General features: G+C 48.7%; 1 protein-coding gene across 1 annotated transcript in view; it reads right to left on the reverse strand.

Annotated features, from left to right (window-relative positions):
* Positions 1-3,769: 3,769 nt before the first annotated feature.
* CLRN1 (clarin 1) overlaps positions 3,770-25,455 on the reverse strand; it is an 82,311-nt gene continuing 60,625 nt past the window's right edge. Inside the window, exons 2-3 of the mRNA XM_070576382.1 lie at positions 17,915-18,094; positions 3,770-6,157 (exon numbers count right to left, since the gene is read on the reverse strand). Coding sequence (XP_070432483.1) covers positions 5,892-6,157; positions 17,915-18,094 — 446 coding nt within the window. The 3' untranslated portion in view covers positions 3,770-5,891. The remainder of the gene's footprint in view (positions 6,158-17,914; positions 18,095-25,455) is intronic.

The following is a 25,455-nucleotide window of genomic DNA, read 5'->3' on the forward strand; positions in this document are numbered from 1 at the left end:
CCTCTTCACCCAGACTCTCCCTACGTTGTGTGGAGCACAGGTGGGCATCTGACAAGGGGAGCAGGTCCAGAGGCTGGGCTGCACCATTCTGATGTCCTCTCTCTCGCTCACTCCTATTTGGAAATGGGCAACAGAGAGACTGAGGCATTGGTCCTGGAGCTAGGGGATAATGTAGGCCCCAGCTGGAGTTTTCCCCATCATGCTTTGGCAAAACAAAGAAAGCTGGTATGCAGAGAGAGAGAAGTGCATTAGAGGCCCAGGGAGAAACAGAGGCCGGAGGTACGTGGCCTTAGACACACCCCGGGAGGGGGAGAGAGGGAAGGGACGGGAAACCTTGGTCCTCCTGGCTTTCCAACTTCTGGATCTGCCCCACGGGCCTGAATGCACTTACTGTCCTAGTGTCCTAGTGTCATGGGTGATGCCATTAAGTTTAAAGTGAGTTTTTGTTTCTCATATTAAATGCTCCCTGGCCAAGATATTAAGTAAAACAGGGAGCTTTCCTTTGAGGTAAAGGGGAGAGGATGAATGGATACGGCATAAATATATTTTATGTTTTTATATATTTACGTATTTTAAAAAGGAAATAGCAAGCATATTTTGTAGGGGGCAGCTATAAAGCTTGCTAAAAAGGGGGAAAAAAATCTGAAGCGAAGAGCTTCCAGCCCAGTGTGGATGTGTGTGGCGGGATAAGATTTCACCGGTTCCATTTGCCGTGCTTCTCTGCGCCCTGTGCTCAATCCACGTCTCACCTGCCCTCCGAAAGAGACCTCTGCCCGGGCCACGTGGCTCCACATAAGCTTTGGGGAGAAGGGGGTGACTATGGCGAACTTGAAAAGTGATGTTAATTCCATAGTCGCTAGTTTAGGTGTGAGACAGAGTCAGATACAATCTTGCAGGATGCTGGAAAATTCCTAGGATGGGGGATGGGCAGGAAAGGAGAAGAGGTGCCCCTACATTAAACCTAGAATCCTTGCTGGAGTAAGGACCGTCTTCTTCCAGCACTAGAGAACAGTGGGGAAACTGAGTCTGTGCCGAGTTGTCTCATTGCCGTCCAGGGGAAGCCCAAGCTGACAGCAGGGAGCAGGTTGCCCAGCAACTGACTTGCAGGAGAGACAATGCTGTGGGCCCCAAGACCTTGCTCAGGCCTCATCTGACCCACACCTGTGGAAAGTCCCTCCTCCCATCCCTTTTCAGGAGGGAGAGAGCGGGGGATGGTGGTGGTGGTGGGGGGGGGAATGTGGCCGCAGCCTATGCACCGCCCGGGGGCACCCCCGACCTGGACAGGGTGCCAGCCTCCCTCCCGCTCTTTCAGACAGATTAAACAGCTTTACTTGGCATTATTTAATTAAGCTCACGGTTCTTAAAACCTTTTGTGAAAATTGGAACTCTGGAATAACGGTTGATTTTTTTGCAATTTATGTAGTGAAGGAATCTCATCTGATTAGTTTGAGCTTTTCACTGGCAAATTTTTAAAACTCTGTCTTTAATAATAAATTGAAGCTTTAAAAAGAAAATAAGGATGGAAAGTCTTGAGGATATCTTTTTCTGCTCTCAACCGAAGATCAAGAAAAAGGGTTTTTCTGGCTTTTTTTACATTTGCTGTCCCCCAATCTTCAGCGCCTTAGGCACGGCTAGATCCATTGTAGATGCAAGATAAAATCTGTCTGAATGGATGGAAAAGGGTTTATTAATCGTGTTTTGGGAAGAATTCTGAAGGATACCAGCATAAGCAAAAGTGTTTATTCACTCTTTAGATATTTATGCAGAAAATTCACCATCTGGTCTTCAGTTCAGCGGGCGGTGGGTCATGTGGCCAGGGGGCCATGGTGTCAGGAAGGACAGTGGCACAGAAAGCTGGGTGGTGGTGGCAGAGGGCGGCACCTCGAGAGAGACCTGGAGGGGCACGTCACTGTACGAAGCAGAGCTTCCCGGAGAAGAGGGCCTTGTGGGCGAGGCCCAGGCAGGCTGAGCTGCAGCAACAGCCAACCACCCGGACACAGTGGCCTCACCCTCGTCACACTCCCATGCAGGTCACCAAGCCTGCCTCTGCTTTGTAGCCTCGTCGTCTGGATCCCGCGACCTCCAGGGCTGCAGCGCGAGAGGAAGACAGAGCTAGAGGATTGCGTGGGATGGTCTCAGGACCAGGCCTGAAAGTGGCGTGGGTCACTTCATGCTCCATCCCATCGGTCAGACTCACTCTCGGCCCCAACTGCAAAGGAGGCTGGGGAGTGTGGCTTAGCTGTGTGTCTAAGAAGAACGTGGTAGAGAGCACAGAGCATCGGCTGGTGAGTCAGTGGGGACAGGTGACAGCAAAGGAGCAGGGCCAAGAGAGCACCCACGTGGCAGCAAGTAAGTGTACACACCAGCTTCTCTCGGGGTCTCTGGCCTGGGGTATGCAACAGACACTATCCTTCTCTGTGTTAAGACACACTCTTTATTATACTCGGCTAAATGGAAGGATATCAATTTAAGTGACATCAGTGAGCTGTGGCATCCTGGAATTCATACTCTGAACTGGATGAGATGCACTTTTTTGCACAGGTCAAGTCCACGACAAACTGGAACCCGAGGAGACTGCGACGACAGGGTGAGCACTAAGGGTGCGTGTTTCTGGTGAGGCATGGGCTCCAACCATGCGAGGGGCCCAGGCCACCTCCTCCATGCACCGCCTCACAAACCAGACAGGGGAGCGAGGGCACAAAGGCTCCTGGGAGCTCCCAGTCTCTCACTCTCCTTCAGAATTAGACCCACAGCCCTCGGGGAGGATGAGGGACACATCTACCTGGTAACTCATTCTGTTCACGTTCAGAGCGGGTGGAAATCCCTCAGACCAAGATCCTGGCAAAGAAACACAGTCGGTGAAGCATTTGCCTTTTCATTGCTGCGTGGCCGTCGCAGCACTGCAGCTATCCCCCAGGGGTCTCCACAGCCACGGTCTGCCACTGTCCCTTAGGTCCTGCAGGGGACACTCTGGAGATTTCTGACTTGGGCTCATTCGGGTTTTCCAAATAAGACAGCGAGTCCCAGCTCTGGGCGTGACACCGCAGGTCTCTGGTTATCTAAGGGTGTGGGGAGTCACCAGGGCTGTAAATTGAAGTATTCGTTTACTGAGTTTACATCAGCATTTTTATGAGCAGGAGGATGTTTCTCCAGGTGGCATTTCATCCCAGAAGCCAGGGCCCCCGGCTTGCCCAGTCTTTCTCTCTGCCCTTTAGTTTCAAGGAGCAGGTCCTTTTTCTCTAAACTGACCAGCATTGCTCTGTCCTTTGTCACTTGGAGGAGGGGCTTACCTGCTGAACCAGCCATCTGCCCTGCGCGGGGAAGGATTGCTATGTTCAAGGGGGTTGGGAATCGGGGTGTGACCAGATCAGACACTGAGCCCCCAAATATTGCAATAGAAGGGTCAGGGACGGCCGGCAGTTAGGAGAACCGGGCGGCTGGCCGGGCTGGTCTTGAAGCAGCATTTCTGTAACAGCCACCTTTTTACCTATAGCACTGATCTTCTGGGAAGGGCAGAGGTTGAGGGAAATTGAGAGAGCTCGGAGCTCCCCGCTCCCCACCTTGCTTCTCGCTCAGGTTTCCATAGGTAAATGGTGAGCACTGACATTTATTCTAACGGCCAGCCGCGCTTCCCTGCAAGCTGGCGCGCCCTAGCGCGGCCTCTGTGACCCCCTCCTCCCTCCACCAGAGGTGGGAGGGGCAGCAGCTGCCGCCCGCCTCTCTCCCTGAAAAGGGGTGGAGGAAGAGGGGAGGAATTGCCCCAGGATTGTGTGATGTGTGAGCCAGCAGCCTAACTGATCAGCCTTGAGTGCGCATAAAGTGGCGTGAGAGCAGCTGCTCTGGAGGAGCGCGCCGGACCCCGAGAGCAGACGGGCTGTGTAAACTGTAGAGTGCGCTCGCAGCGGCAGGAGGCCTCCCCCGCTCCTCCTGACCGCCCGCCTGCACCTGCCTGGCCCCGCAGCTTCCTCCCACCGCGCGGCCGCGGGGTCCGAGCGCTCGGGCCGGCCGGCTCTCCAGCCTCCTGCCCTCCTCCCCGCATCATCCGCGCGGCGTCCCGGACGAGGGTGTCCGCGCTCCTGGAAACGAACCCACGGTGGCCGCGTTTGCAGCCCCAGAGCCAGCAGGGGGCCCCCGTCCCCGCGAGCTGTGAGCCTGCTGGCCGCCCCCGGGGAGGGAGCTCGGACACGCGTGCTGGACGTCGTTCCCAGGGCCTTTGCTGCCCACAGAGCCGGCCGCAGGGGAAGGTCCTGGCCACATCCTTCTTCCCGGGCTCCGCACGCTTCGTCTGGGAGAAGCGAGGGAGAGACTCCCGGGCTGGTCCGCGGCCGGTGCATCTGCTTGTTTGGGGCGCGACCCCCCGTGCGGGCCCCGCCGCCTCGGTCTGTCCCGTCCCGGGGCCTCGTTGGTTGCCCGGAGGTTCTCACAGGGTCCAGCTGCTGCTCCCGGTTTTCTCTTTTTACAGAACAGAGACTTGCTTTCTCAAGAAGAAAGCTTGGTGTTAAAAGTTTTTCAAACCTCTGAGGGGAGAGAGAGACACAGAGAGACACAGAGAGACAGAGAGGTCAGTGAGAGGGTGGGGACCTGGCCTTCAGGGTCTCAGGCCAGTTACCCACAGCAGATGGTCCTTGCGATTCCGGCCCTCTCCTCTGTGCTTCTGGGTTTAACCATTTCGTGAAGACTTCCAGAACCGGGCTCCACTAGCCCGCTACGCAAACGAGCATCCCCTTCATCACTAGGCTGACCTGTGGCCTTCCGGGAAGTCTCCAGGTGTGTTTCCTGAATGCAGGTGAGGGACCAGCGTCTGGAAACTCAGGGTGTGCTCTGATGTGGACCCGTGGGCTGCAAATGACCATCTGAGCAAGTGAGTCTCGGCTATACAAACAGTCGTTTGTTTCTTATAAATTGTTCCAAAAAGAAAACAGTATTTTTTAAAAATGAGCACTTTCAAAACCCTTGAGTGAGGCTGCGTACGGAGCGGCTGTGGCCGGGGCCCATGGTGTGTTTTCTTTCTCCTCTGCTGCTTCTCGAGCGCCTTCCTGAGGGCCCCGGGCCGAGGCTAGAGGAGGTCAGTTCCAGGCTCAGCAGTGGCCTTTGCTCAGCTGCAGACCAAGCTCATGGGTAATTCAGGAAAAAAAAATTGACTCGGGTCATGCCTTGTGCCAGCCAGACCAAAAACCAAGATGACACAGTGATACCATCGGAATCCCAGCATGTGAAATAATTTTCATAATTGGGAGTTAGTGCTCGAGACGCTAAAGTTGGAAACAACCCCAAAGAATCATTTTGCACTAAGTTTACTAGGGAGGATCATTTTTTGTGATTCCTCAGTGGTCCTAGCAATTATGTCTGTTGAAAGTACTGTGTTTCTCCTTTGCGAGGTTTGCAAATTTTGACCAACGGGCCTGGATAATAATTTTACACAAACCTTTTTAAAAAGTGCATTGATACATTTTTCGTTGCTCATTTGATGCACTATCACTTTAGGAAAGCGATTCCGGCTCTGTTTTCTGGTATCTGGGGCAACAAATGTGTGGATATATTGGAAAGAGGATTTGTTTGTATAGAAATACTTTGCCCGTGGCTTCGATCCCTCCCCGATGGAGCAGGCGTTTTGCACTTTGGTGTCTCTGTGGAGCAGCAGTTTGTCCATTCTAGTCAACTGCCTTGACTGCCCGGGCAAAGCCGTTTCCCAGCGGGTAAGACGGCCTCCCAGAGCTTCCTTCCACTCCACCGACTTACCAGCCTGTAGCCTTCGTACATCATTTGTCAGCGTGACCACAGAGGGTTTGGGGCTTTAATTTGTGCATCTAAAAGGACGGGCAAAATTACCCATCTCAAAGGACCAAAGCAAGTCCACTCCCTTACTTGCAAAATTAGAGAAATGTCTGCTTTCAGTACATCAGATCCGCGGCCACGTTAGTTGTCTCTGTGTCTTTAGATTTTGCAAAAGGGAACTGAAATCCAGCAAGTCGTATTAGGAGCCCGTTCAAAAAATGAACAAAAAAGCAAATGAAAACAACCCAGAAGGAGGTGCTGTACTTTTCACTCTGCGTTTTGTAGGCATAAGTCCCTTCTTTATAATTTGCAATCTTTTCTGAGAGGTGGTGGATTTTCAGTTCAGAGGCAAACAATATCATGACGAGACAGCCGCAGGAGCCTGCAACAGAGGAACAAACAAGATGTCGGGCAAATATTTCCTGACTGCAAGGGGCACAGAAGAGGGTCAGTGTGCAACCAAAGAAAGCCTTCTACCGTCATCCTCATTTGCATTCTTCTGCAAAAATATATCATTTCCAATTCATTGTCATGAGCCTGATTCTCCAGCCAATGGGTGGTAGTGCCTGGGTGAGAAGATTTCGGAGGGGGCGGGTTGGGTAGAATGAGCTGATCTCACAGGGACTGAGAGACGATCCCCTTTGCGTGAGGAGAAGCTGGATTGCTGGGCACCTTGAAAGCACCATGGTGGAATCAGGCCACAAAGCCGCCGCTGCTGTGATGTGGCTTCAAGAGAACCAATTTCTCTGAACTTCACAGCCTTGCAGGATAAATGCCAGTCATCTGGCCCCTGTGAAAGGGCTTAGGGCTCCCTTCAAAAGGATTGCCATGACTGCCCCCTCCTCCAGCTCCCACCTGGCCACAGCTGCCCAGAGGAGTCCCTGAGCCGAGGGAGCCACGGGGAAGGTGTAGACGCAGCACCTACCTGTTCTCCTTGTTTGTAACAGGACTCGGGATTTTCACCTGGGCACGCGGCTGCCTTGAATAATGGCTACATCGTTTTGCTGAAAGTGGCAGGGATGTAGGGGCAGGAAAATTTCCTTGAAGGATGTGTGTTTTAGGGGCCTGCCCTTTCTTTCCCCATTCCTCCTCCCTGGCGCTGAAATATGGATGCGATGGCTGGAGCTCCAGCTGACATTCTGGACCAGGTGGCCTCAGAAATGGAAGCCATGAACTATGGAAAAACAAGAAAGAAGGAGTCTGGATCCCAGACACGTGGAGCCACCAGGCCAGCCCTGGACTTCAACCTCCAGGTTTTAACGTGAGAGAAAAATAAACACCAGTTTTGTTTAATCCACTGTTATTATTTTTTCCCTATTTATCACTCATTTATAGGCTAATTGTAACTGGTGCAGTGTGGTTTGGGTGAGATCTCTGTGGGACAGGAGCACTCCAAGCTGAGTGATATGAGGCTTTGTGAAATTAGGCGATTTTAATCTCCAAGTCTCAATTTCCTTGTCTGTAAAATGTGGATGATAGAGACGATGCGTGATTAGCATTTCGCTAATTAGAATTCACACATATAAATGCTTACTAATTGGTAGCTATTCCACTGGTTTTTATGTCTTCCTTTCTTCTTGAAAGTCCTTACCATAACCCCTTACCCACCTCCTCATCCCGAGAAAACCTGACTCCTTCAGGGAGGCAACCCCAGGAATGCGTGACAGCACCTGTTCCATGAATACCCTCCCATTAGGTTTATGACGCCCGTAGAAGGGGTTCGTGCTTTTTGTTCTTTAGTTACAGTTAATTCAAATACCTGGCAGCAGCAACATAGTGGCTTGAGTTCCCATTCGTTAATTCACTCATTCATGTATTCAATTAGACCATTACATGCAAAGCACGGGGATTGGGGAGATTTACACATTAAACAACATGCATATGGTTTCTGCTCTAGCAGAGTCTAACCGGGCAGGGAACATGTATAAAACAATTATTAACCAATCCCAGTGAGTGCAACGGTGAGCAGGCGCGGACAGCTGCTGCTGAGAACGGGCAGCATCCAGGAAGGTTCCCGGGAGGAAGCTGCAGGAAAAGTTAGTGGAACAAAGGGAGGCCGGACTGGATGGGGAGAGCGTTCTAGACACGTGGAGAGACAGTGCGAAGGACGCCTCATTCCTTTGCGAGACCGAGTTCAGATGGGGTGGACCTAGAGACTGGAGCCTGCAAGAGGGGGAGCAGGAAGGGCCACGTCACATTTTTTCTATTAGAATTCCATCCCATCAGCTTCATCATCATCCTAATACCCCCCCCCCAAATAATCAAATGATATAATTTTCTTGAAACTTCCCTTCCCACCAGCCTCAGAGCAGTGGTTGAGAATGTTCCTTTGTAAAATTTGTCAGCCTATTTTTGCATTCTGAGCTTAAAACCAGAGCTCTCCCCTGGCAAAACCGTATTATTCCATTATTGTCACATCCAACAAAAAAGCCGCAGTGCTGTTTTCTCTTTATCTTTTATCTGAAAATTGTGGAGAAAATGCCATTGCTTTAACCAGAGAGCCTTCTTTGTCACAGGAGCTGGTGAATTTCCGACAGAAGCGAAACACTGTATTTCCTTGGCGCTTGAAAGGAAAATTCCAGCGCTGGTTTCCTTTTCAAGTTGTTAAATATTTTAAAGGTGCCACTTTGTTAAGGAGACAGCATGCAGCGAGCCTGCGTTTGCAGCCTGGAGGTGAAAGGCACTCGGGGCACCCGCAGCTTGGCCACAGCACATGGTGGAGTAGTTGTCAGAGTCAGAGCACAGAAACCCAGCCTGAGTCTCTGCCAACCCCTCAGCGACTGCTAATAGATGTGGAGGGAAACAATTTGCTGTGAAGTTAGGCTAATTTTGCTTTTCTCTGTTGATGGCTTTGAAAGAGACATGGGATCAAGGAAAACTACTTATGACTTATGGACCAACAAAATCACATGAAGAGTCTCTCTTTGTGGCCCGGCTGCTGGGACATGGAGAGAAGTGTGTAAGGAATGTGAGCAATGGTGAGAACAGGGCTTTGCAGTTTCCAGCATGACCCTTAGACTCCAGCAAGGGAGGTCCTGCTATGGGCCCCACATGTAGAGGGTCCTGCTCTCTCTCTCCTGGAGAGATCCCCCCCCACCCCCACACACACGCACAGGGGGAGGAATCCTTGAAGTCAGCGGGATGGGCCCATCTGGAGTCCCTGACACACATTCTAGACCGTACTCCTGGGACCCGGGAATTCCCTCCCCCAACAACCCTGAGTGCGTTTCCAGGGCTGGCGTGGGCACCTCCCCTGGCTCAGCCCTCCAGAGGTGGACTCTGGCTGAGGCCCAGCCCTGAGGCCTGAGGGTGGCCAAGGAGCAGCTGTTTCGGGGGCATGATCGGAGCTCAGATACACAGTACAGTGTCCACATGCACACACTGGGACCTTTATGGTGTGGCTGGAATCAGGCATGGGCAGAGAAGTGGACAGACAGGGGCCAGCTCTCCTCCCATCACCACATTCAGGCACAGAATTCCCAGGCCTCAAGAATTCCAAACTTGAGGGGCAGGCCCGTGGCAGAGTGGTTCACTGGGGCAGCCCAGGGTTCACTGGTTCAGATCCTGGGTGTGGACGTCGCACTGCTCATCAGGCCATGCTGTGGCAGTGTCCCACATAGAAGAACTAGAAGGACCTACAACTAAGATATACAATTATGTACTGGGGCTTTGGGAAGGAAAAAAAAGCAAAAAGGGGAAAAAAATGGGCTCAGGGCCAATCTTCTTTACCAAAAAAAGCATTAAAAAAAAAGAATTCTAAATTTGAATCTGGCCTTCCAGCTCCTGATGGAGAGATGTTTGTCAAGGTGAACAGATAGAACACGTGTCTTGAATAGTTTATAACATTGACGTGTTTAGACACCCGGTATGTGGGCTGTCATTCACACTCCACCCACGGCTTCACGAATGTCAGAGTCAGGCCTGCACGCTGCCCTCTTCCTTTCCCCAGTTGCCCACGTACACCAGGAGCCATTTGGACAGATTGCCCACGTGTCTGTCCCTCTGACCCACCCCGCTGCTGCTCACCAGAAAGGTTAGAGTCAGCTAGGACTTGGGAAAACCTGCCAAGCCTGGCTCAAGCTCAAGTCTGGAATGCAACCAGGCACCGGCCCCAGGGTCTGCGGCCCAGGGTCTGCCTCAAAGACCAGCTACTCTCCTTTCACCAGTTTGATTTCCCACCATCTGGCTGGCACTGCCGTGGGTTTTTTTCTTTTAATGACTTTGATTACTGAGTTAATTTCTGACTGAATAGGATAGCTGAGTTATGAGCTGTCACGCTGTGAATTATCAGTCAATTAACAAACATTTGTAATGCGTAGACACTGCACCTCGTGACTCTCCTCCGGCAGCTGTGGCGCCTCTCGCCTCAGTCCTTACAGCATAGGGAATGAGCTAGAAGCCAGCAAGAAGCTGCTTCTTCACCCCTGGCTGTCCCCGAGGGGGAGGACCCTTTTATGGGTGGGCTCTTCTTGCCAGGATAAATCTGTGGGAGTCCAGGTACCATGCGTTTCCATAGAAATGTGTCCTCAAAGGTGGAAAAAAACCTCTGAAATATTCTCCTATTATCATTAAGGCTGTGTTTTGGGAAATAATAAATTAGAATTTCAATTCCGTGTAGAGTAATGGCCAACATTTCCAGAAAGCGAACACATCATCTTTAAAGCCCCTCATAGATGACAAATATGAGAGGCAGCCCATTTCCTCTGCAGAATGATAAGGTGATAATTTCCTTCTGTAAGGAGTGCTGCGAGATGATAAATGGGGGTGGGAAAGCCACAACTTTGCAGGTGTAGATGTGAATTTTCTCTGAAATTATGCAATCTCACTAGAAAGTCGATTACTAAAGGTCAGGTCGCCGGCAATGACTTCTTCCCCAGATGGGAGCAGTTCTGGCTCCATATTGCTCTAGAAACCAGTGCTACCATCTAGAAAAGGGGGAGGAGAAACAAAGCAAGTTAATACCTAAGAGTAGACTCTGCGGTCCTGATGGAGAGCATCTCAAAGAGCAGGGGTGGCTGAAGGAACGCCGCCCGCTGGGGTCGGCGATCTTTCCTCACCTTCTGCTAAGGTGAGTTGAAGGGTCACATCTAACTTCAGTTTTCCGAATGTCGTGTTAGTGAGAAGGATGATTTGTGTAAAGAAGAAATTGTCTGAAAGCACAATTTTTTTCCAATTTGAATTGATTTCCAGAAAACGAGAATGTCATTTGTGACCAGGAAGCGTGCAGAGCCACTTTTGTTTCATTCGTTTGCTCAGCAAATATTTATCGGGTGATTCCTGCGCTTTTCTGGGCACAGGGGACACAGCACCGAGCAGAATCCCTGTCTGCGCGCAGCCCTCAGCGGTGGGGGCCCTGGAGAGAGACCGTAAGGAGAGAAGTAACCACATTCATCGTCATGTTCATCAGAGAGCAACGTGCACTAAGGAGAATACAGCCGGGAAGCAGGCTGGCAGGGGCCTCAGAGAGGAGACAGCCTCTTAGTGCCCCTTGAAGGAAGTCAGGGAGTCAGGGTGTGAGAAGGCAGATCTTTGAGGGGAAAAGCATTTCGGGCTGAGGGAACAGCAAGTGCAAAGGAGGCAGGTGGTTTGAGCAGAGAGAGGAAGCGAGCCGGGCAGAGAGGAGTGGGAGGTGAGCCATGGGGGTGGTTTCTGGGGTCAGAGGGGTGGGTACCTCAAGCGGTGCTTTGGGCGTCATAGCAAGGACTTGCACTTCGACTCTAAATGAAACACAAGGGAAGACACATGGGCACATTCTGAACTGGACAGGAGGCTCTTTGTACCTGTGGTAAACAAAATTGAGCGTCTCCTTGCACAAGGTCATGGCTGGGCCCTGCGCAAATGAGTTAAACAGTCCTTCTCAGGCATCCTCGACGTGAGTAGCCTGGAGTGCATCTCTTATTCCACCTCTGTTCCTTCAGCTGCTGCCAGCCTATCAAAACAAAAGTCCTTGTCCATCGCTATCATGGGCTGGCTAATATTACTTCTCTTTTCCTTCCATGGCCTCCTTTCTAAAGTCTATGCTCAGAAACTAGTAGAATATTTTCCTTGTTGACTTTTCCCACCACCAATCCTATCCTTCCTGGGCTCTGTGGCTGTGATGCTGGACATCCCTGGATCTCCTTCTAGGACTCTGAACAACAGCTCCTCCATAAAGACTGAAGAGGAAACAAGACACAGACAGCTGTCACCGGCACTTGCAGAATAATATGCCCCAGACATGTCACAGAGGCGGGAGATTGCTAAGACCGAAACTGATCGCTAACATAAGCATTCCTCTATTTTTGTACTGTGCTTTGTTTCCCTGTCTTCACGTTCCTTCTATGACTGCGCTAGTTTACATTCCATGCCATAGTATGGATGTATGATCATATGTAATGATCAGAATCAATTAGGCCCCAATTGGGAGCATCCTCCTTCTAAAGAAAGGCAGTCATTTTATTTGTATGCCTTGCTTGAGTAACTCATAACGTGATGCTGTATGTAAGAGAAGACATAACAAATACAATTTGCGATAAGTCCACATTTTGGAGGCTTTCATCACTTCCAACTGGCCTGAACCAATGTGCTTATGTCATCCTCACAGAATACTCACTGAACTAGCTAGGAGGCCATTTGTCCATGGCGAGTCTTCCACCCAGCCTCCTCTCTTTTACGTGCAGATCTGGGACTCTGCCATCAACTAGGAACCTTCTAGAAGGGAATATAGGAAGGCCTACGCTCATACATCAATGCTCCAGTGTGAAACCGGGAGTCCAGTTGCTTCTCTGCTCAGCGCCCTCTCTTTCTCCACCTTCTTAATTTGTGTACCTCTCTCTCTCTGCTACTGTATTAGAAACCCTGAGGGAAGTTTTCACCCCGTTTTCTCCATTCTGCCTTCCCCTGCCACCTGCTCTCCCCTCCCATTTACTCTTTCGCAAAGCTCACTGTCACCAGTACTCTTGAAACGGCCCCTCCTCGTAGCCTCTGGGACACCACCGTCTCCTGGTTTTCCTCCCTCCTCTCTGGACACACCGAGTCAGTGTCCTTTGCTGCCTCCTCCTCAGCCCCAAAATGACCTGATGACGTCCTTCAGGGATTGGTCCTAGGCCAATTTTTCTCTATCTACATCCTCTCCCTAGATGATCTCATCCATTTTCATTGCTTTAAATAATATCTATATCCTGACAACTCCTAAATTTATGTCTTTCGTCTAGACCTCTTCTCTGAGCTCCAGACTCATATATCCTACTGTCTGCTTGACATCTCCACTTGGACATCTCACGGGATCTCAAACTTGACATGCCCCAAATAGAACATTGATTTCCGGTGCTAAGCTTCTCTCTTCACCTCTTTTTTGCCCTAAACTCTAAGTTTGTTCCTCCCCTTGTCTTATTCATCTTGGTTAATGCCACCACTACCTAATTGCTTAAACTACCTGCAAAACATTTTGGATCTACTTTCAAAGTCTTTTTAGAATCCATTCATTTCTCTCCATCTGCAATGCAACAGCCTAGTTTTTTACCAGACATTGTTTAAAAGGTAAATCAGCTGTCTGACACCTTTTTAAAGCCTTTCCCTAGCTTCTCATTGCATTTAGAATCAATTCTGAAAGACTTACTGTGGCTCCTGAGGTCTGACATTAACTGGCCTCGACTGATCTCTCTAATGTAGTTTTTTCCTGCCATTCCCCTCACTGCCCACCTCCAGCCGCATGGGCCTTCTTTCCGTTCTGACAGCAAGCCGCGCTCTTTCCCTGGAGTCTCCCTGTGCTTTCTCCTCTCCTCTCCTTGGTGTCTGTAGAACTTGGCTGCCGGGAGTAGCCTTCGCTGACACCACACTGAAGCCCCCTCTCCCCTTCCCCTTCATTCTCGCCCACCGTGGCCTGCTTATCACTCTTACTGCAGTTAGCGTGATCTTTAGTTACTTACGTCCAGTTTTGTTCAACTCTCCCACTGGATAGCAGGCTCCGCTAAAGCGGACTCTGGGCCTGACTGATGTCACCAGAGCTGCTATGGTGGCAGGCACGGGGTGGCGCTCAGTCAGCTTGTGGAAGGAACGAAAGGGGTGCGCCTGCGTCAGTGGGTCTCAATGCTGGCCACACATCAGAATTACCCAAAAGAGCTTCAAAAGAATACCAGTGGCCAGGTCCCTCCCAGAGACTCCGATTTGATGAGTGTGGTGAGGGGCCTGGTTTTGGTACGTTTAGAAAGCTCTTCCGGTGATTCCAAGGGACAGTCTGGGAAGAGAATGACTGTCCAAGATGAACTACGGGGACTGTTCAGGTGTTACTGAAATCCTAACTTGGGGAAAGATTTCTCAGACCTCGTTTATAATTGACAAGATGAAAAAGAGCTAATTAACTGACTTGCATGGGTTTCATGGAACAAAGGGAGTGGTCAGAAATGGGACAAGAAGAAGGCTGAGGAACACGATGAGCCAAACTGGAGGCCATGAGAAGCAGAAGGAACGTCCATTCCCTGAGGGCCACAGGACATTAGGCCATGGCATGAGCAGCTATGGGGAATGACCCCACTGGGGGCCTAATCCGAAGGTTTGTTCCCTTTCCTTGTCTGTCTCCAGGGTCTGGCACGTGCCCCATCAGGAGACATCAGGAGATGCTCCTGGCGTTGTTACCCTGGGCAGTGTGGAGGTCCCGGTAGTCAACCAGGAAGACTGCTCTCCCTTCCCTTCTGCCCCGTCCTCATGCCTCAGGAGGCCAAGCCTTGGGGTCCCCCAAGCAGGGAAGTAGACACTTGAAGAAATGGCCCTGGAATGATCCGCACCAGGAAAGGGGGAATCTTGGGAACCCCAGGGGTGAGTGGGAGGAAGAGAAAGGGGGTCGAAGGAGGAAAGAGCTTTCTCGCTGACTTGCGGGAGGTCAGCTGGGCAGAGAGGCAGCAGAGGGAACTCGGGGTAAGAGAGCTGCCCCCGGGGTCTTAGTGGAATGTGACTCACGCTGGGCTGAGGACCTCCTGACCCAGGCTCTGGCCTCGAGTGTGTGGCTTACTGGCTCACAGCTAGAGTGTTTGTGACAAGGTCTGTGACCCCTGACCCACCCACAATCGGGCTTCAGAGCTGGAGTCCCCACAAATATTGCTGCTTCAGAGAAACACTGGCAAACTCCAGGCCCTCTGATACTGCAGGTAGATTGAAGGGGATGAGGTGTCTGCGATTCCAGAGTGACCTGATTGCCCCAGAGGTCACAAACCATGAGTCTATCTGACCCTCAAACAGGTTTTGTTGTCATGCAGTTTTTAAAAAGTTATTGAGAATTTTGGTATTTAAAAATTTTGGATTTGGGGCCTTAAAAAAAACCGAATAACCTGGAAACACTGCAAGACGCAGATCTGGAGCTGGCTCCTTCTCCCCCCTGCCCTCCTTCCCTCACCCACAGGCCTTCATTGAGCACCCCCTTTTGCAACCAGTTCAAAGGTGAAGGAGGCATAGTGTGAGCACGGGTCTGCACCCGCATACATCTGCGTGCTCAGCTTTTCCTCGCATTAGCCTTGGCCGAAGGCCGAGATAAGCTCCGGGACTTGGATTAAATTCTGCATTCTCTGAGTCATCTTGCTTTTCAAATACCGTTAGTTTCGTCGTCCGTTAGAACTGTCAAATAATTTGTCTTCCAAATAGGCGGCTGTGAGTTGCATTCAGAAGCCAGAGTGCGAGACGGCTGTGTCAGTTAGGAAGCTGTTGTGTTTCGGCTTCAACCAGCTTTTCTTTTCTCTGCTTTGTGATGCTGGGTCAAGACTCCCCAGACTCTCGTTCTGCCTTGTCAGCTGCTTCCCCTCAGGCTCTGCCAAGAGCGAGCCCCAGAGAGGCGGGGGCAGGCCCCGGGGAGGGTCTGCTCCTCCCACTTTGCCGCGGGCATCGGGCATCGTGCTTCTCCCACAGCAGCAGGTGGGGCGTTGTTCCCAGGCCCTTTCCACAAGCCCCAGCCGCCTTGTGGTGTCCTGCTGTCCCGCGACAGTTCCATCTCCTCCAGGTGCAGTGCCACCTCCTCAAAGGTCTGGCAACTCCAAACTCTTCCCTCGGTCCTCGAAGCCCTGGGGAAGGTAGCCGCTCTCTGAGATCACCATCTTGGAGTTGCTGCGGGGTCTCCTCGTTTGTTTGGTCCTCCAACACCTGCTGAATCGATTCCCTGTGGCTCCGGCTCTCAAACTGGAGCTTGCATCAGAATCACCTGGAAGCCGTGTTGAAAGACAGTTTGCAGGTCCACCCAGAGAGTTTCTGCTTTAGTGGGTCCGGGGTGAGGCCGGAGGATCTGTCTCCCATCAAGGTCCCAGGTGGTGCAGGTGCTGCCGGTCTGGGGACCTCGCTTTAAGAGCTGCTGCTGAACACAATATTCCTTCTGTTAAGTAGTGTGTTTTCTGTCTACAAGTGGGCCCCCGATGGATTCAAGAGCCTTCATGGAAACAGCACACAGCGCAGATCCACCAGTTTGGTTTGGTATGTTGGGTTGGCGGAAGTAATCCCACCGTCAACCTGGACCTCCCCGTGAGATGAATTGCTGTCGCCGTCTGTCTATCCACACCCTGCACCTCTGCTACCACTCCTGTGCCCTGACTGCAAAGCCCTTGGCCTTCCGTGACGACAGCCATCACGTCTCTCTGGCTGGCGTCCCACCACCTCTCTGGGCCCACTCTGCTAATTCCATCCACTTGAATTCTATTTCTCTAACTTGCACTGTCTAAGTGACCAAGTTAACAACTCTTTCTGGGCTTTTTCAAGTCGACGAATATGTATTGAATGGTTCACTGTGTGCAGAACCTCATGCTGGATGCTTCGCTGGAGATGCAAAGATGAGAAAGACTCTGCCCTCGTAGTGGAATCATGTCTGCACATTTGAAAACTGCATTGTTGGCTTGGGAAAGACATGGAGAAATACTCACAGAGCCCCTACTAGAGAGAACCACTGGCTGGGCGGGTCATCTGATGAGCAAGCTGTAGACGGGGGAGACCCCCAGCAGCGTGCTCTGGTAACATGGATGGAGGCTATCCTGCCTTCTAAGATGGTGAGTCCCTGTTAGCCATGAGGCTCTGTTTTACACACAGGGAGCTATGCAAGTCTGTGGCCGGAGCTGAGGAGTGCGTGTGGTGGGGGATGAGGAAGGAAGGGGTGTCAAGAGAAAGAAGGGGCCTGGGCCTGGTGGCCGGCAGCCGAAGGGCGACTTCAGAGAAGGAAACAGCCCAATGCGGATCTGCACCCACTGCCTGCTGCTGTGAGTTGGAATCTCTCTCATACCTCTATGAACTCATTAATAAAAGTACTTGCTTTCTGTATTGAGTCCTTTTGCAAGTTTGGAGTGGGGTGAAGTCAGAGACCTCCTAAAGAAGGACGGCGACACGTGAGTTCTGTCAATATGTTTGATTTTCTCATCTTTCTCTTTCTCCTCCTTATAAATATATCCGGAGCAGCCTGTGGTGCTGACGGATTTTACGTTCCTTTCCATCAGCCCCGGTTATTGAGCAGCACCCGTCTATTGATGAGCTGGTTCCTGGGTTTCGAGATTTCCTTGCCCAGATGCGCCTGCCATAAGGCTGCACAGAGTCCCTGCGGGCCCCAATGCGGCAACTCGTGTGGGCGCAACACTGGCCCTTTACTCTTTTTTAATGATTTTCGTTTATTTTTCTGATCATGAATAAACAAGTGCACATTACTGAGCATTTGGAAATATTACAAAGTATGAGGAAAAATGGAAATCATCCATAATTTCACTGCTCAGAGATTACTACTACCAACAGAATGAACTCTCTCTATATATGTGTATGTATGTGTGTGTATGTATTTATGCATATTGTATATAATGGAGAGATTGTATTTATATATATTCTCTCTATTTATACATATATTTAATCAAATTGGGTTCATGTTTATAAAATCCTATATACTACTTTTTTGATACAAGCATTTATCCTTTGATTACATCTTCTTCAAAAATATAACTTAATGTCAGCATTATATTCATTTGTATAGACTACCATAATGTATTGATTGGATTCCCTACTGTTGGACAGTTATATTTTCCTCCACTTTTTCTATTACAAGCAATGCTACAGAGAGCAGCCACATGTGTGTACTGTAACTTTGCATGTGGGCACCAATCTTTTGACACGTTGAAAAGCACATTTGTCTTCAGAGGTAGAATTTTGTCCTCACCTGAAATGAAACTCAGAAGATACAACCCTGGTGGGCCGTGCAGAGTTTCAAAGGGCTTTCCAAAGGCGTTGTACATGAAGAAGGCTGTCCCCACCATGGTGACAACAACGAGGATCACGGAGAAGAGAAGGACATTGACGTGGATGCTCACTGGAATCACTTTGAGCAAATCCGGGAAAACTGAAGATAAAACAAAGATGAGAAGAGATTTCATTAGCGGTCGTCTGCAAGGGTGATTTAAAAAGTTAAATCCCTCTTTTTTTAACCTCAAATATCACTAAAATCCTTCAGATGAATACATTCTCACTTACTAATTTACAAGGGATTTACGAAAAGGTTTAAACATGGGATTATTTTATAAAACTTCCAGTAAAAACTGGCAAAGGAGAGATTTGAGGGAATTTTTCTTCTGTCCTTGGTCATATGTAATTACTTAAATAAACAAGTGCTGGCTTTATAATCAAAAACTACATATTGATGACCAAACTTTTAATGACATTGCTGGGTAGTCATCTTTTTTTTTAATGTCTTAACTTGTGATGACATCTTCAGTTTGGGTTTATCTGGGAGAGTTTAAATATCAGGAGGTTTTTATATTTCCTTTCCTACAAAAAAAGTTGTTTCTAGTCTACACTAAGATTAAAGAATGGGGTATTTTCAGTCAACTTCAATATTTTGATGTAGCACAAGCTGTGGGGAAAATAATTGCTGGTGATACAGGAAATATTTTCCGTTCAGAAAACACACCAAATCTATTTCTAGATTTTGTGTTCAGGGCAAGTTTTTCTTGTTTGCAGAGGAAATGAAATACTTTATCACTGTGGGGTTTCTCTTATTTGGTGAGGCATCAGCATGCTCGGCATCAGCAAACATGGCAAGACCACTCTGGGAAGTTTAGTTCAGTCCATTGTAGTTTTCCAAACATTTATCAAGTACTTTATTTTTTGAGCACCAACTATGTTCTAGGTGCTGGAAATAGAAAACAAGCTAGACAAGGTCCCTGTTGTCTTGTGGACTTTATAACCTGACGGGAATAGATGGACAAGCAAACAAACAAACAAGTGCAAAGCTTCCTGGCAAAGACGGCACCGTCAACTGGTTCCTCCTTTTACACACATGTCACTTCCCCTTTAAGAGGTCGAATTTGCTCCTCAGTCCCCTTGAACCTGGGCTGGCCTGTGACTGCTCTGACCTCTTGAATATGGCAGCAGAAGCACACCGTGCCAGCTCCAGGCCTAGCCGATAAGAGGACCAGCCACTTCCGTTTCTCTTGGCGGCTTGAGCCGCCCTCAGGAAGTCCGGCTACGGTGCTGGGGAGAGAGGCCACCCGAGGAGCACCTGCCCTAGGAGGGAGGAGTCTGGGACGCCCAGCCCAGAACGGCCCCTGGGTGCCTCCAACCCCAGCAGCTATTTAACTGCAGCGGAGGAGAAAGCCAGTCAAGAACTGCCCAGGGCAGCTCATAGTTTCATTTTCAGCCCTGAGTTTGGGGGCTAGTATGCAGTGGTCACAATAAGACACTTTTGGAGCCATAATGCTGTGGAGAAGTAAAACAGGGGGAGGGGATTTTGAGTGACGGGATGATGGATGAGGCGGTCAGGAGAGTGACAGCTGAGCTGACACCTGACTGTTGAGAAGGAGGTGACCGTTGACCGTACAGAGCTCGGGGAAGAGGATCCCAGGGGAAGAGGAGCACAGCCAGGGCAGGAGTGAGCCCGGGAGCCTGGAGCGTCAGGGCAGGCGGAGGAGCGCTGTGCTGGGAGCAGATCGTTGCACCCGCTCGTCCTGGTCTGCTGACTGTGGCGCAGAGCTGTGTTTAATTCTAAATTCCTTTGGAAGCCACTGGAGGATTTTAAGTAGAAGGACACAATCTCCTTCCTGATGTAGAGAGATCATTCTGATGTGGCTGCTGAGCAGTGAGTATGAGGGTGGGGGGTAGGAGGCAAGTGGGGCATTGGGGAGACCTGCAGGGGCTATTTCCAGTGGCAGGAGATGGGGCCTGGCCTAAGGCGGTCGTAGTGAGAGCTTGTCAGATATGGAGTATATCTTGGAGGTAGAAGACAGGACTTGTTGGAAGAAAGGACTCAAGGATAACTCCTAGACTGTTGGCCTGAGCAACTGAATCAATGGTGATGCCATGAACGGAGGCTTAGGTCCCTCCGTGGTCGCCCCCTAGTCCTGGCGCTGGTTCTTAAAGCCAGGGGAATAGCAATCACCTGTGGAGAAGCTGTGGCCAGAGGAACAGAGAGCCCAGGGAGGAAGCCTGGGGCTCCCCCACGTTTACCTGCACAGAAGAGCGGAGAGGCCGGCCAAGGAGACTGGGACAGGGAGCTTGTGAGTGAGGAGCAAACCCATGAGTGGGACAGCAGGAAGCCAAGGGAAGAGCATGTTCCAAGGAGGAGGGAAGTGGTCAGATGCACAAATGCATGTCCCGCGGCCACAAGGCTCTGCTCCTGACCATGCGTCAGAGGGCGATGGGTGAGGGAGCTGCACTGGTTCAGAACAAACCCTTCAGCACTGCTGGACCTAACTAACTAGATATGTATGAGCATAAAATGTGCTTAGTGCCCCCAGATGCGGAGCGCCCCTCGCTGAGTACAGACGGGGGCATTCATATCCTGATGGTGTCCACTCGGTGTCCTCCCTCAGTGTCCTCACTCAGAGTCACAGTCAGGTCATTTGACTGCTGAGGTTTAGTTGCACTGTATTTTCTTTATCTTCTCACAGTAAAAGGAATGCACATTAAAACTATGAGATACCATTTTCAACAAACCATATTTACAAAGATCAAAGCATGCAGCAATATTCTGCGCCAGCTAGGGCATGGGGAAATGGGGACCCTTGTGCAGTTTTCTTGGGAGTGTAAATTGGTACAATTTCCTTCGAAGCTGTTAGGTAATACCAACGAAGAATTAAAATGCTCATATCCTTTAGCTCAGCAATTTTATTTTCAGCAGTATATCCTATGGATATTTTTGCACATGAATTGAATAAAATATTACAAGGATATTCACTGAAGCATTTTTTTTGGTAAAAGCAAAACGTTGGAAGTAACATACATGTCTATCAGTATGACATCCATACAATGAACATGTCAACGATTATAAACAATGAAGTGAATCAACTCAATGAAGTGATGGAATTATCATCAACAGGTGATGTTAGATGAATAGCACAAAGCAAACAAAGAGAAATGTGCATCATTCTATCATTTGGGGAAAAGCCAAAGGGGAACGTAGGCAATAACAAACTATAATTTAAGTACCGTACTTATCTGATTTAATTCTCTCAACAACCCCATGAGATAGATACTGCTATTAATCCCACTTACCAGAAGAGAAAAACTGGCCCCCAGAAGTGATGTCACCTGCCCAAGGTTTATACTCAGTAAGTGGCAAAGTGGAGATTTGAACTCATGTCTTAGCTTTTGCCCACCATGCTACAGCAGCCTCAGGAACAGGTATGCTTGTCTAGGCAGAGGCTATTTCTAGAAGGCTCCGTGTGAAACTGGTAACATTGCTTCTGGGGAGGGAGACTGAGGGCTGCTTCATTTTGTCCCTTTTAGTTCTGTTTGGAAAAATGTTTTTTTGCTGTCCTGCAAGTGTTATCTATTCTATGAATACATAAATACTTTTAAAAAATAATTGAAAGAATAAATGAGTGCGTAAAAAATTCCTGTGACTGTTTTAGATTAAAAGAGACTTAAGAGACTTATTAACCAAATGCAATGTATGAACATTGTTTGTGATTTGAACAAACCATTTATAAAAGACGTTTTTGAGATAACCAAGGAAAACTGACCACGGACTGGGTAGCAGATGATATTACGTAACTATTATTGATTTTGTTGGTTATGTTAATGGTATTGTTGTTGTGTTTTTAAAAGTCCTCATCAATTAGAAATGATATGGATAGGGGGCTGACCTCGTGGCTGAGTGGTTAAGTTTGCGCGCTCTGCTTCGGCAGCCCAGCGTTGGCAGGTTCGGATCTGGGGTGTGGACGTAGCACTGCTCGTCAAGCCAGGCTGTGGCAGTGTCCCACATGAAGTAGAGGAAGACTGGCACAGATGTTAACTCAGCGACAGTCTTCCTCAAGCAAAAAGAGGAAGATTGGCAACAGATGCTAGCTCAGGGCCAATCTTCCTCACAAAAACAAATTGATGTTAATAAAATATTTCTTTAAAAAAAAAGAAATGATATGGATGGATGGGTGGGTGGATGGATAGATAGATAGATAGATAGATAGAGATAAAAAGAATTCCTCAGCTCTATTTGGAAGAGTAGGGTAGTGGCAATGTGGATGTTCGAGTTCATAGGTGCTAAGCCTCTGTTCAGTGACCGCAGTGGTCCCTTCTGCCCGTGTTCTTGGAGCACAGAGTGAACCAGCTAGTCTTGCACTACGATCTCCTGCCCTCCGAAGCTTCCAGCTGCTGAGACAGCTCAGTCGATCCAACTGCTCTTCTTGACTCCATCCGCTGCTCACTTGGTTTTTACCAGCAGTTATCAACAAACCTGCTTCCGTCTATCTCCCCACCTGCAGAAGAGGTGGCAACGTTTTCGTCTCTGATAGGGTAGCTAGGTGAAGGCTGTCTGAAAATTGAGGGTTGTAACCAAATTGAAAAAAGTTGCACCGATTTGCCTCCTGGAAAGAAAAGCCAGAAGCTAGAATAAATTGGCATGTGGAGCATTTTAATTCTCATGAAGTCTCTTAGAATTCCCACTCTTGTGAGAAAGTCACCTGGCTGAGCACTAATCCTGCATGTTACACTTAGATTTTATCAAGTTTCCTCTTTGATGAGAATTCCGTGAGTCTGTAAGGACCGACCAGAACTCTGGCAACAACCGTCCATTTTTCAACCAGCACTAACAGGACTTCTCCTTGGCTGAAGCTGAGCGCAGACCACTCACATTAATATTGGGAGACGTCACTTTAACGTATTGGATACCGTGTATGGTAGGAGGTGGATTTGTTTGGTCTTTTAGGTTTAGGACGACAACACAGAAAAAGGATTTGAACATTTTGATCTTTGGAGGGGCTGTCATTAACCCAGCAGTCACTTCTGACTTCTAGAAATTACTTGATTAGCTGTTGACAAGTGAAAGGGAGTTACTTATTACAACGGGCAGCTGATGCCCACTAGCAGCACAGGCCCGGTCTGCGCGTTCACGGTTACTCTCCCTCTTTCATTCTCTCATCACTGATTTCCTCCACGCTGTCTATGAGTCAGTGGCTCCAGGTCTCCTCATCTCTAACCCAGTTCAAGACCCTAATTGTCCTTCTTCTCTCTCCATTGTTGCATCACCAAACTTCTTCAAGTAACACTAAGAAGAATAAATGTAACAGCCAAAAATTATATAGCATTTGCTGTATTCCAGGTACTTTATATATATTATATAAATTAAACTATGTTTTAATACAACTAAATTAAAGCATAAGTTACAGTTAGAGATTTAAACTTTTCAATTCTTACAATAATACAGGAAGGTAGTGTTTTATCCCCAATGTATAGATGAAAAAACCCTGAGTCACAGAGAAGTTAAGTAACTTGCCTGAAGTCACACAGTGGCATTGCTGCCTTTGCTTTTTACTGCCCTCCCCTGTTTAAGATTAAAGTAAAATTAACACAGTAGCAACTCTCCCTTTTTATGTCTAGTTCTGTGAGTTGTGACATCCGCATACAGCGCACAGTCAAGATGCAGAACAATCCCACCATTCCGAAAACTGCCCGTTTCCCCTCCGTAGTCAGCCCATCCCCCACCTCAGCTCCTGTGTGTGTGACTTTCTAAGAAATGAAGTGGCTGTCCCATTTCACCTTCCCACCAGCAATGTCTGAGAGTCACAGTTGTTCCACATTCTTGCTGGCACTTGGCAGGTTTTTAAAAATGGTAGCTATTTGATGGGTGTGTAGTTTATCTCATTGTAGTTGTAATTTGCATTTGCCGAATGACTAATAATGTTGAGCATCTTTTTGTGAGTTTCTTTCTGTGTGTTTATTTGCCTTCCATATATCTTTTTTGGTGAAGTGTCTGTTCGTATCTTTTGTGTTTTTTTATTGGATTTTTTATCATTATTATTGCATTTTGAGAATTCTTTAAGCATGCTGGATACAAGCCCCTTATCAGATAACTAATTCACAAATATTTTCTCTGAGTATCTGGCTTGTCTTTTCAGTCTCTTATCAGTGTCTTTTGGAGAGCAGTTCTTATTTTTATGAAGTTCGATTTATCGATTTTTTTCTTTTATGTATCACGTTTTGCACGTCAAATCTAAGAAGTCTTTGCCTAATGCAAGGTCACAAATATTTCTCCTATGTTTTTCTTCTAGAAGTTTTTCAGTTTTAGGTTTCCACTGAAGTCTATGATCCATTTTGAGTTGTCTTTCATATATTGCCAAGGTTAATTAATTTTTTTGGCTATGGATATCCAGTTGTTTCAGTACTTAAAAAGCTGAACACAGACTAAACATAGGACCCAGCAATCTCATTCCCAGATATTTGTCTAAGAGAATTAAAAACGTATGTCCACACAAAAATCTGCCCGCAAATGTTTACAGTGGCTTTATTCATATTCCCCCCAAACTGGAAGCACCTTAAATATCCATCCGTTGATGATGGATAAACAAGCTGCGGCCGACGCATAGAATAAAACCCTACTCGGTAATGAACAGGAACAGACTGTCGGTACACACAATAATACGGGCGGATCTGAAATGCGTTATGCTAACTGGAAGTGACCAGACTCAAAAGGCTGCATGTTGTATGATTCCACGTGTACGACATTCTGCGAAAAGCAAAAGGATAAGGACAGAAAGCAGATCAGTGGTTGCCCAAGGTTGGCAGTGGGGAGGAGGTTGACTACAAGGGGCACGATGGAAACTTTGGGGGTGATGGGGTGTTCTGTATCTTGACTGTGGTGGTATTTACATGCCTCTATGCATTCGTCAAAATTCACAGACCTGTACACCTAAAAAGGGTGAATTTTACTGTGTGTAAATTATACCTCAGTAAATCAGACTGAAAACACGAAAGAGGAGGAGGAACAAGGTCTGGAATGAGCAGGGTCTTCCGGCTGTGAGAGACCTGCAGCAGAGGAGACCACTTGCACGCAGGAAGGAAGAGCGTCGTGAAGAAGAAAAGAGCAGTGGGCGAGAGTCAGGCCCCAGGTTCTAGTCCACTGTGTGACGCTGAGCAGATTGATGGGTCCCTGGTTCCCTCTGTAAAATGAGGGTGTTCCCTAGGGCGACCTGGGAAATGGCCAGGCATTTGAAATTAGACAGAGGAGCCTCCCATTCCAGCTTCTTTTCTAACTGTGAACTCCCTACACCTGAGTTCCTTCTCTGACAAATAAGACTAATTCCACCTTTCTCTCAAACTTGCGAGGATTCAGTGGCATGAGTGAGTGAAGTACCTAGTGGACAGTACTAGGTGCCCAGCAGAGGGTCACTATGGTGCAGCCCTATCTAAGGCCAATTCCACCAGCGTTCAGGAGCCATACCTTCCCCTCACAGACGCTGCTGCGGAGTTCTCGCCTCTCTCTGCCACACC

This window comes from Equus przewalskii, chromosome 15 (genome assembly GCF_037783145.1).
Source record: "Equus przewalskii isolate Varuska chromosome 15, EquPr2, whole genome shotgun sequence".
NCBI classification, from domain to species: Eukaryota; Metazoa; Chordata; class Mammalia; order Perissodactyla; family Equidae; genus Equus; species Equus przewalskii.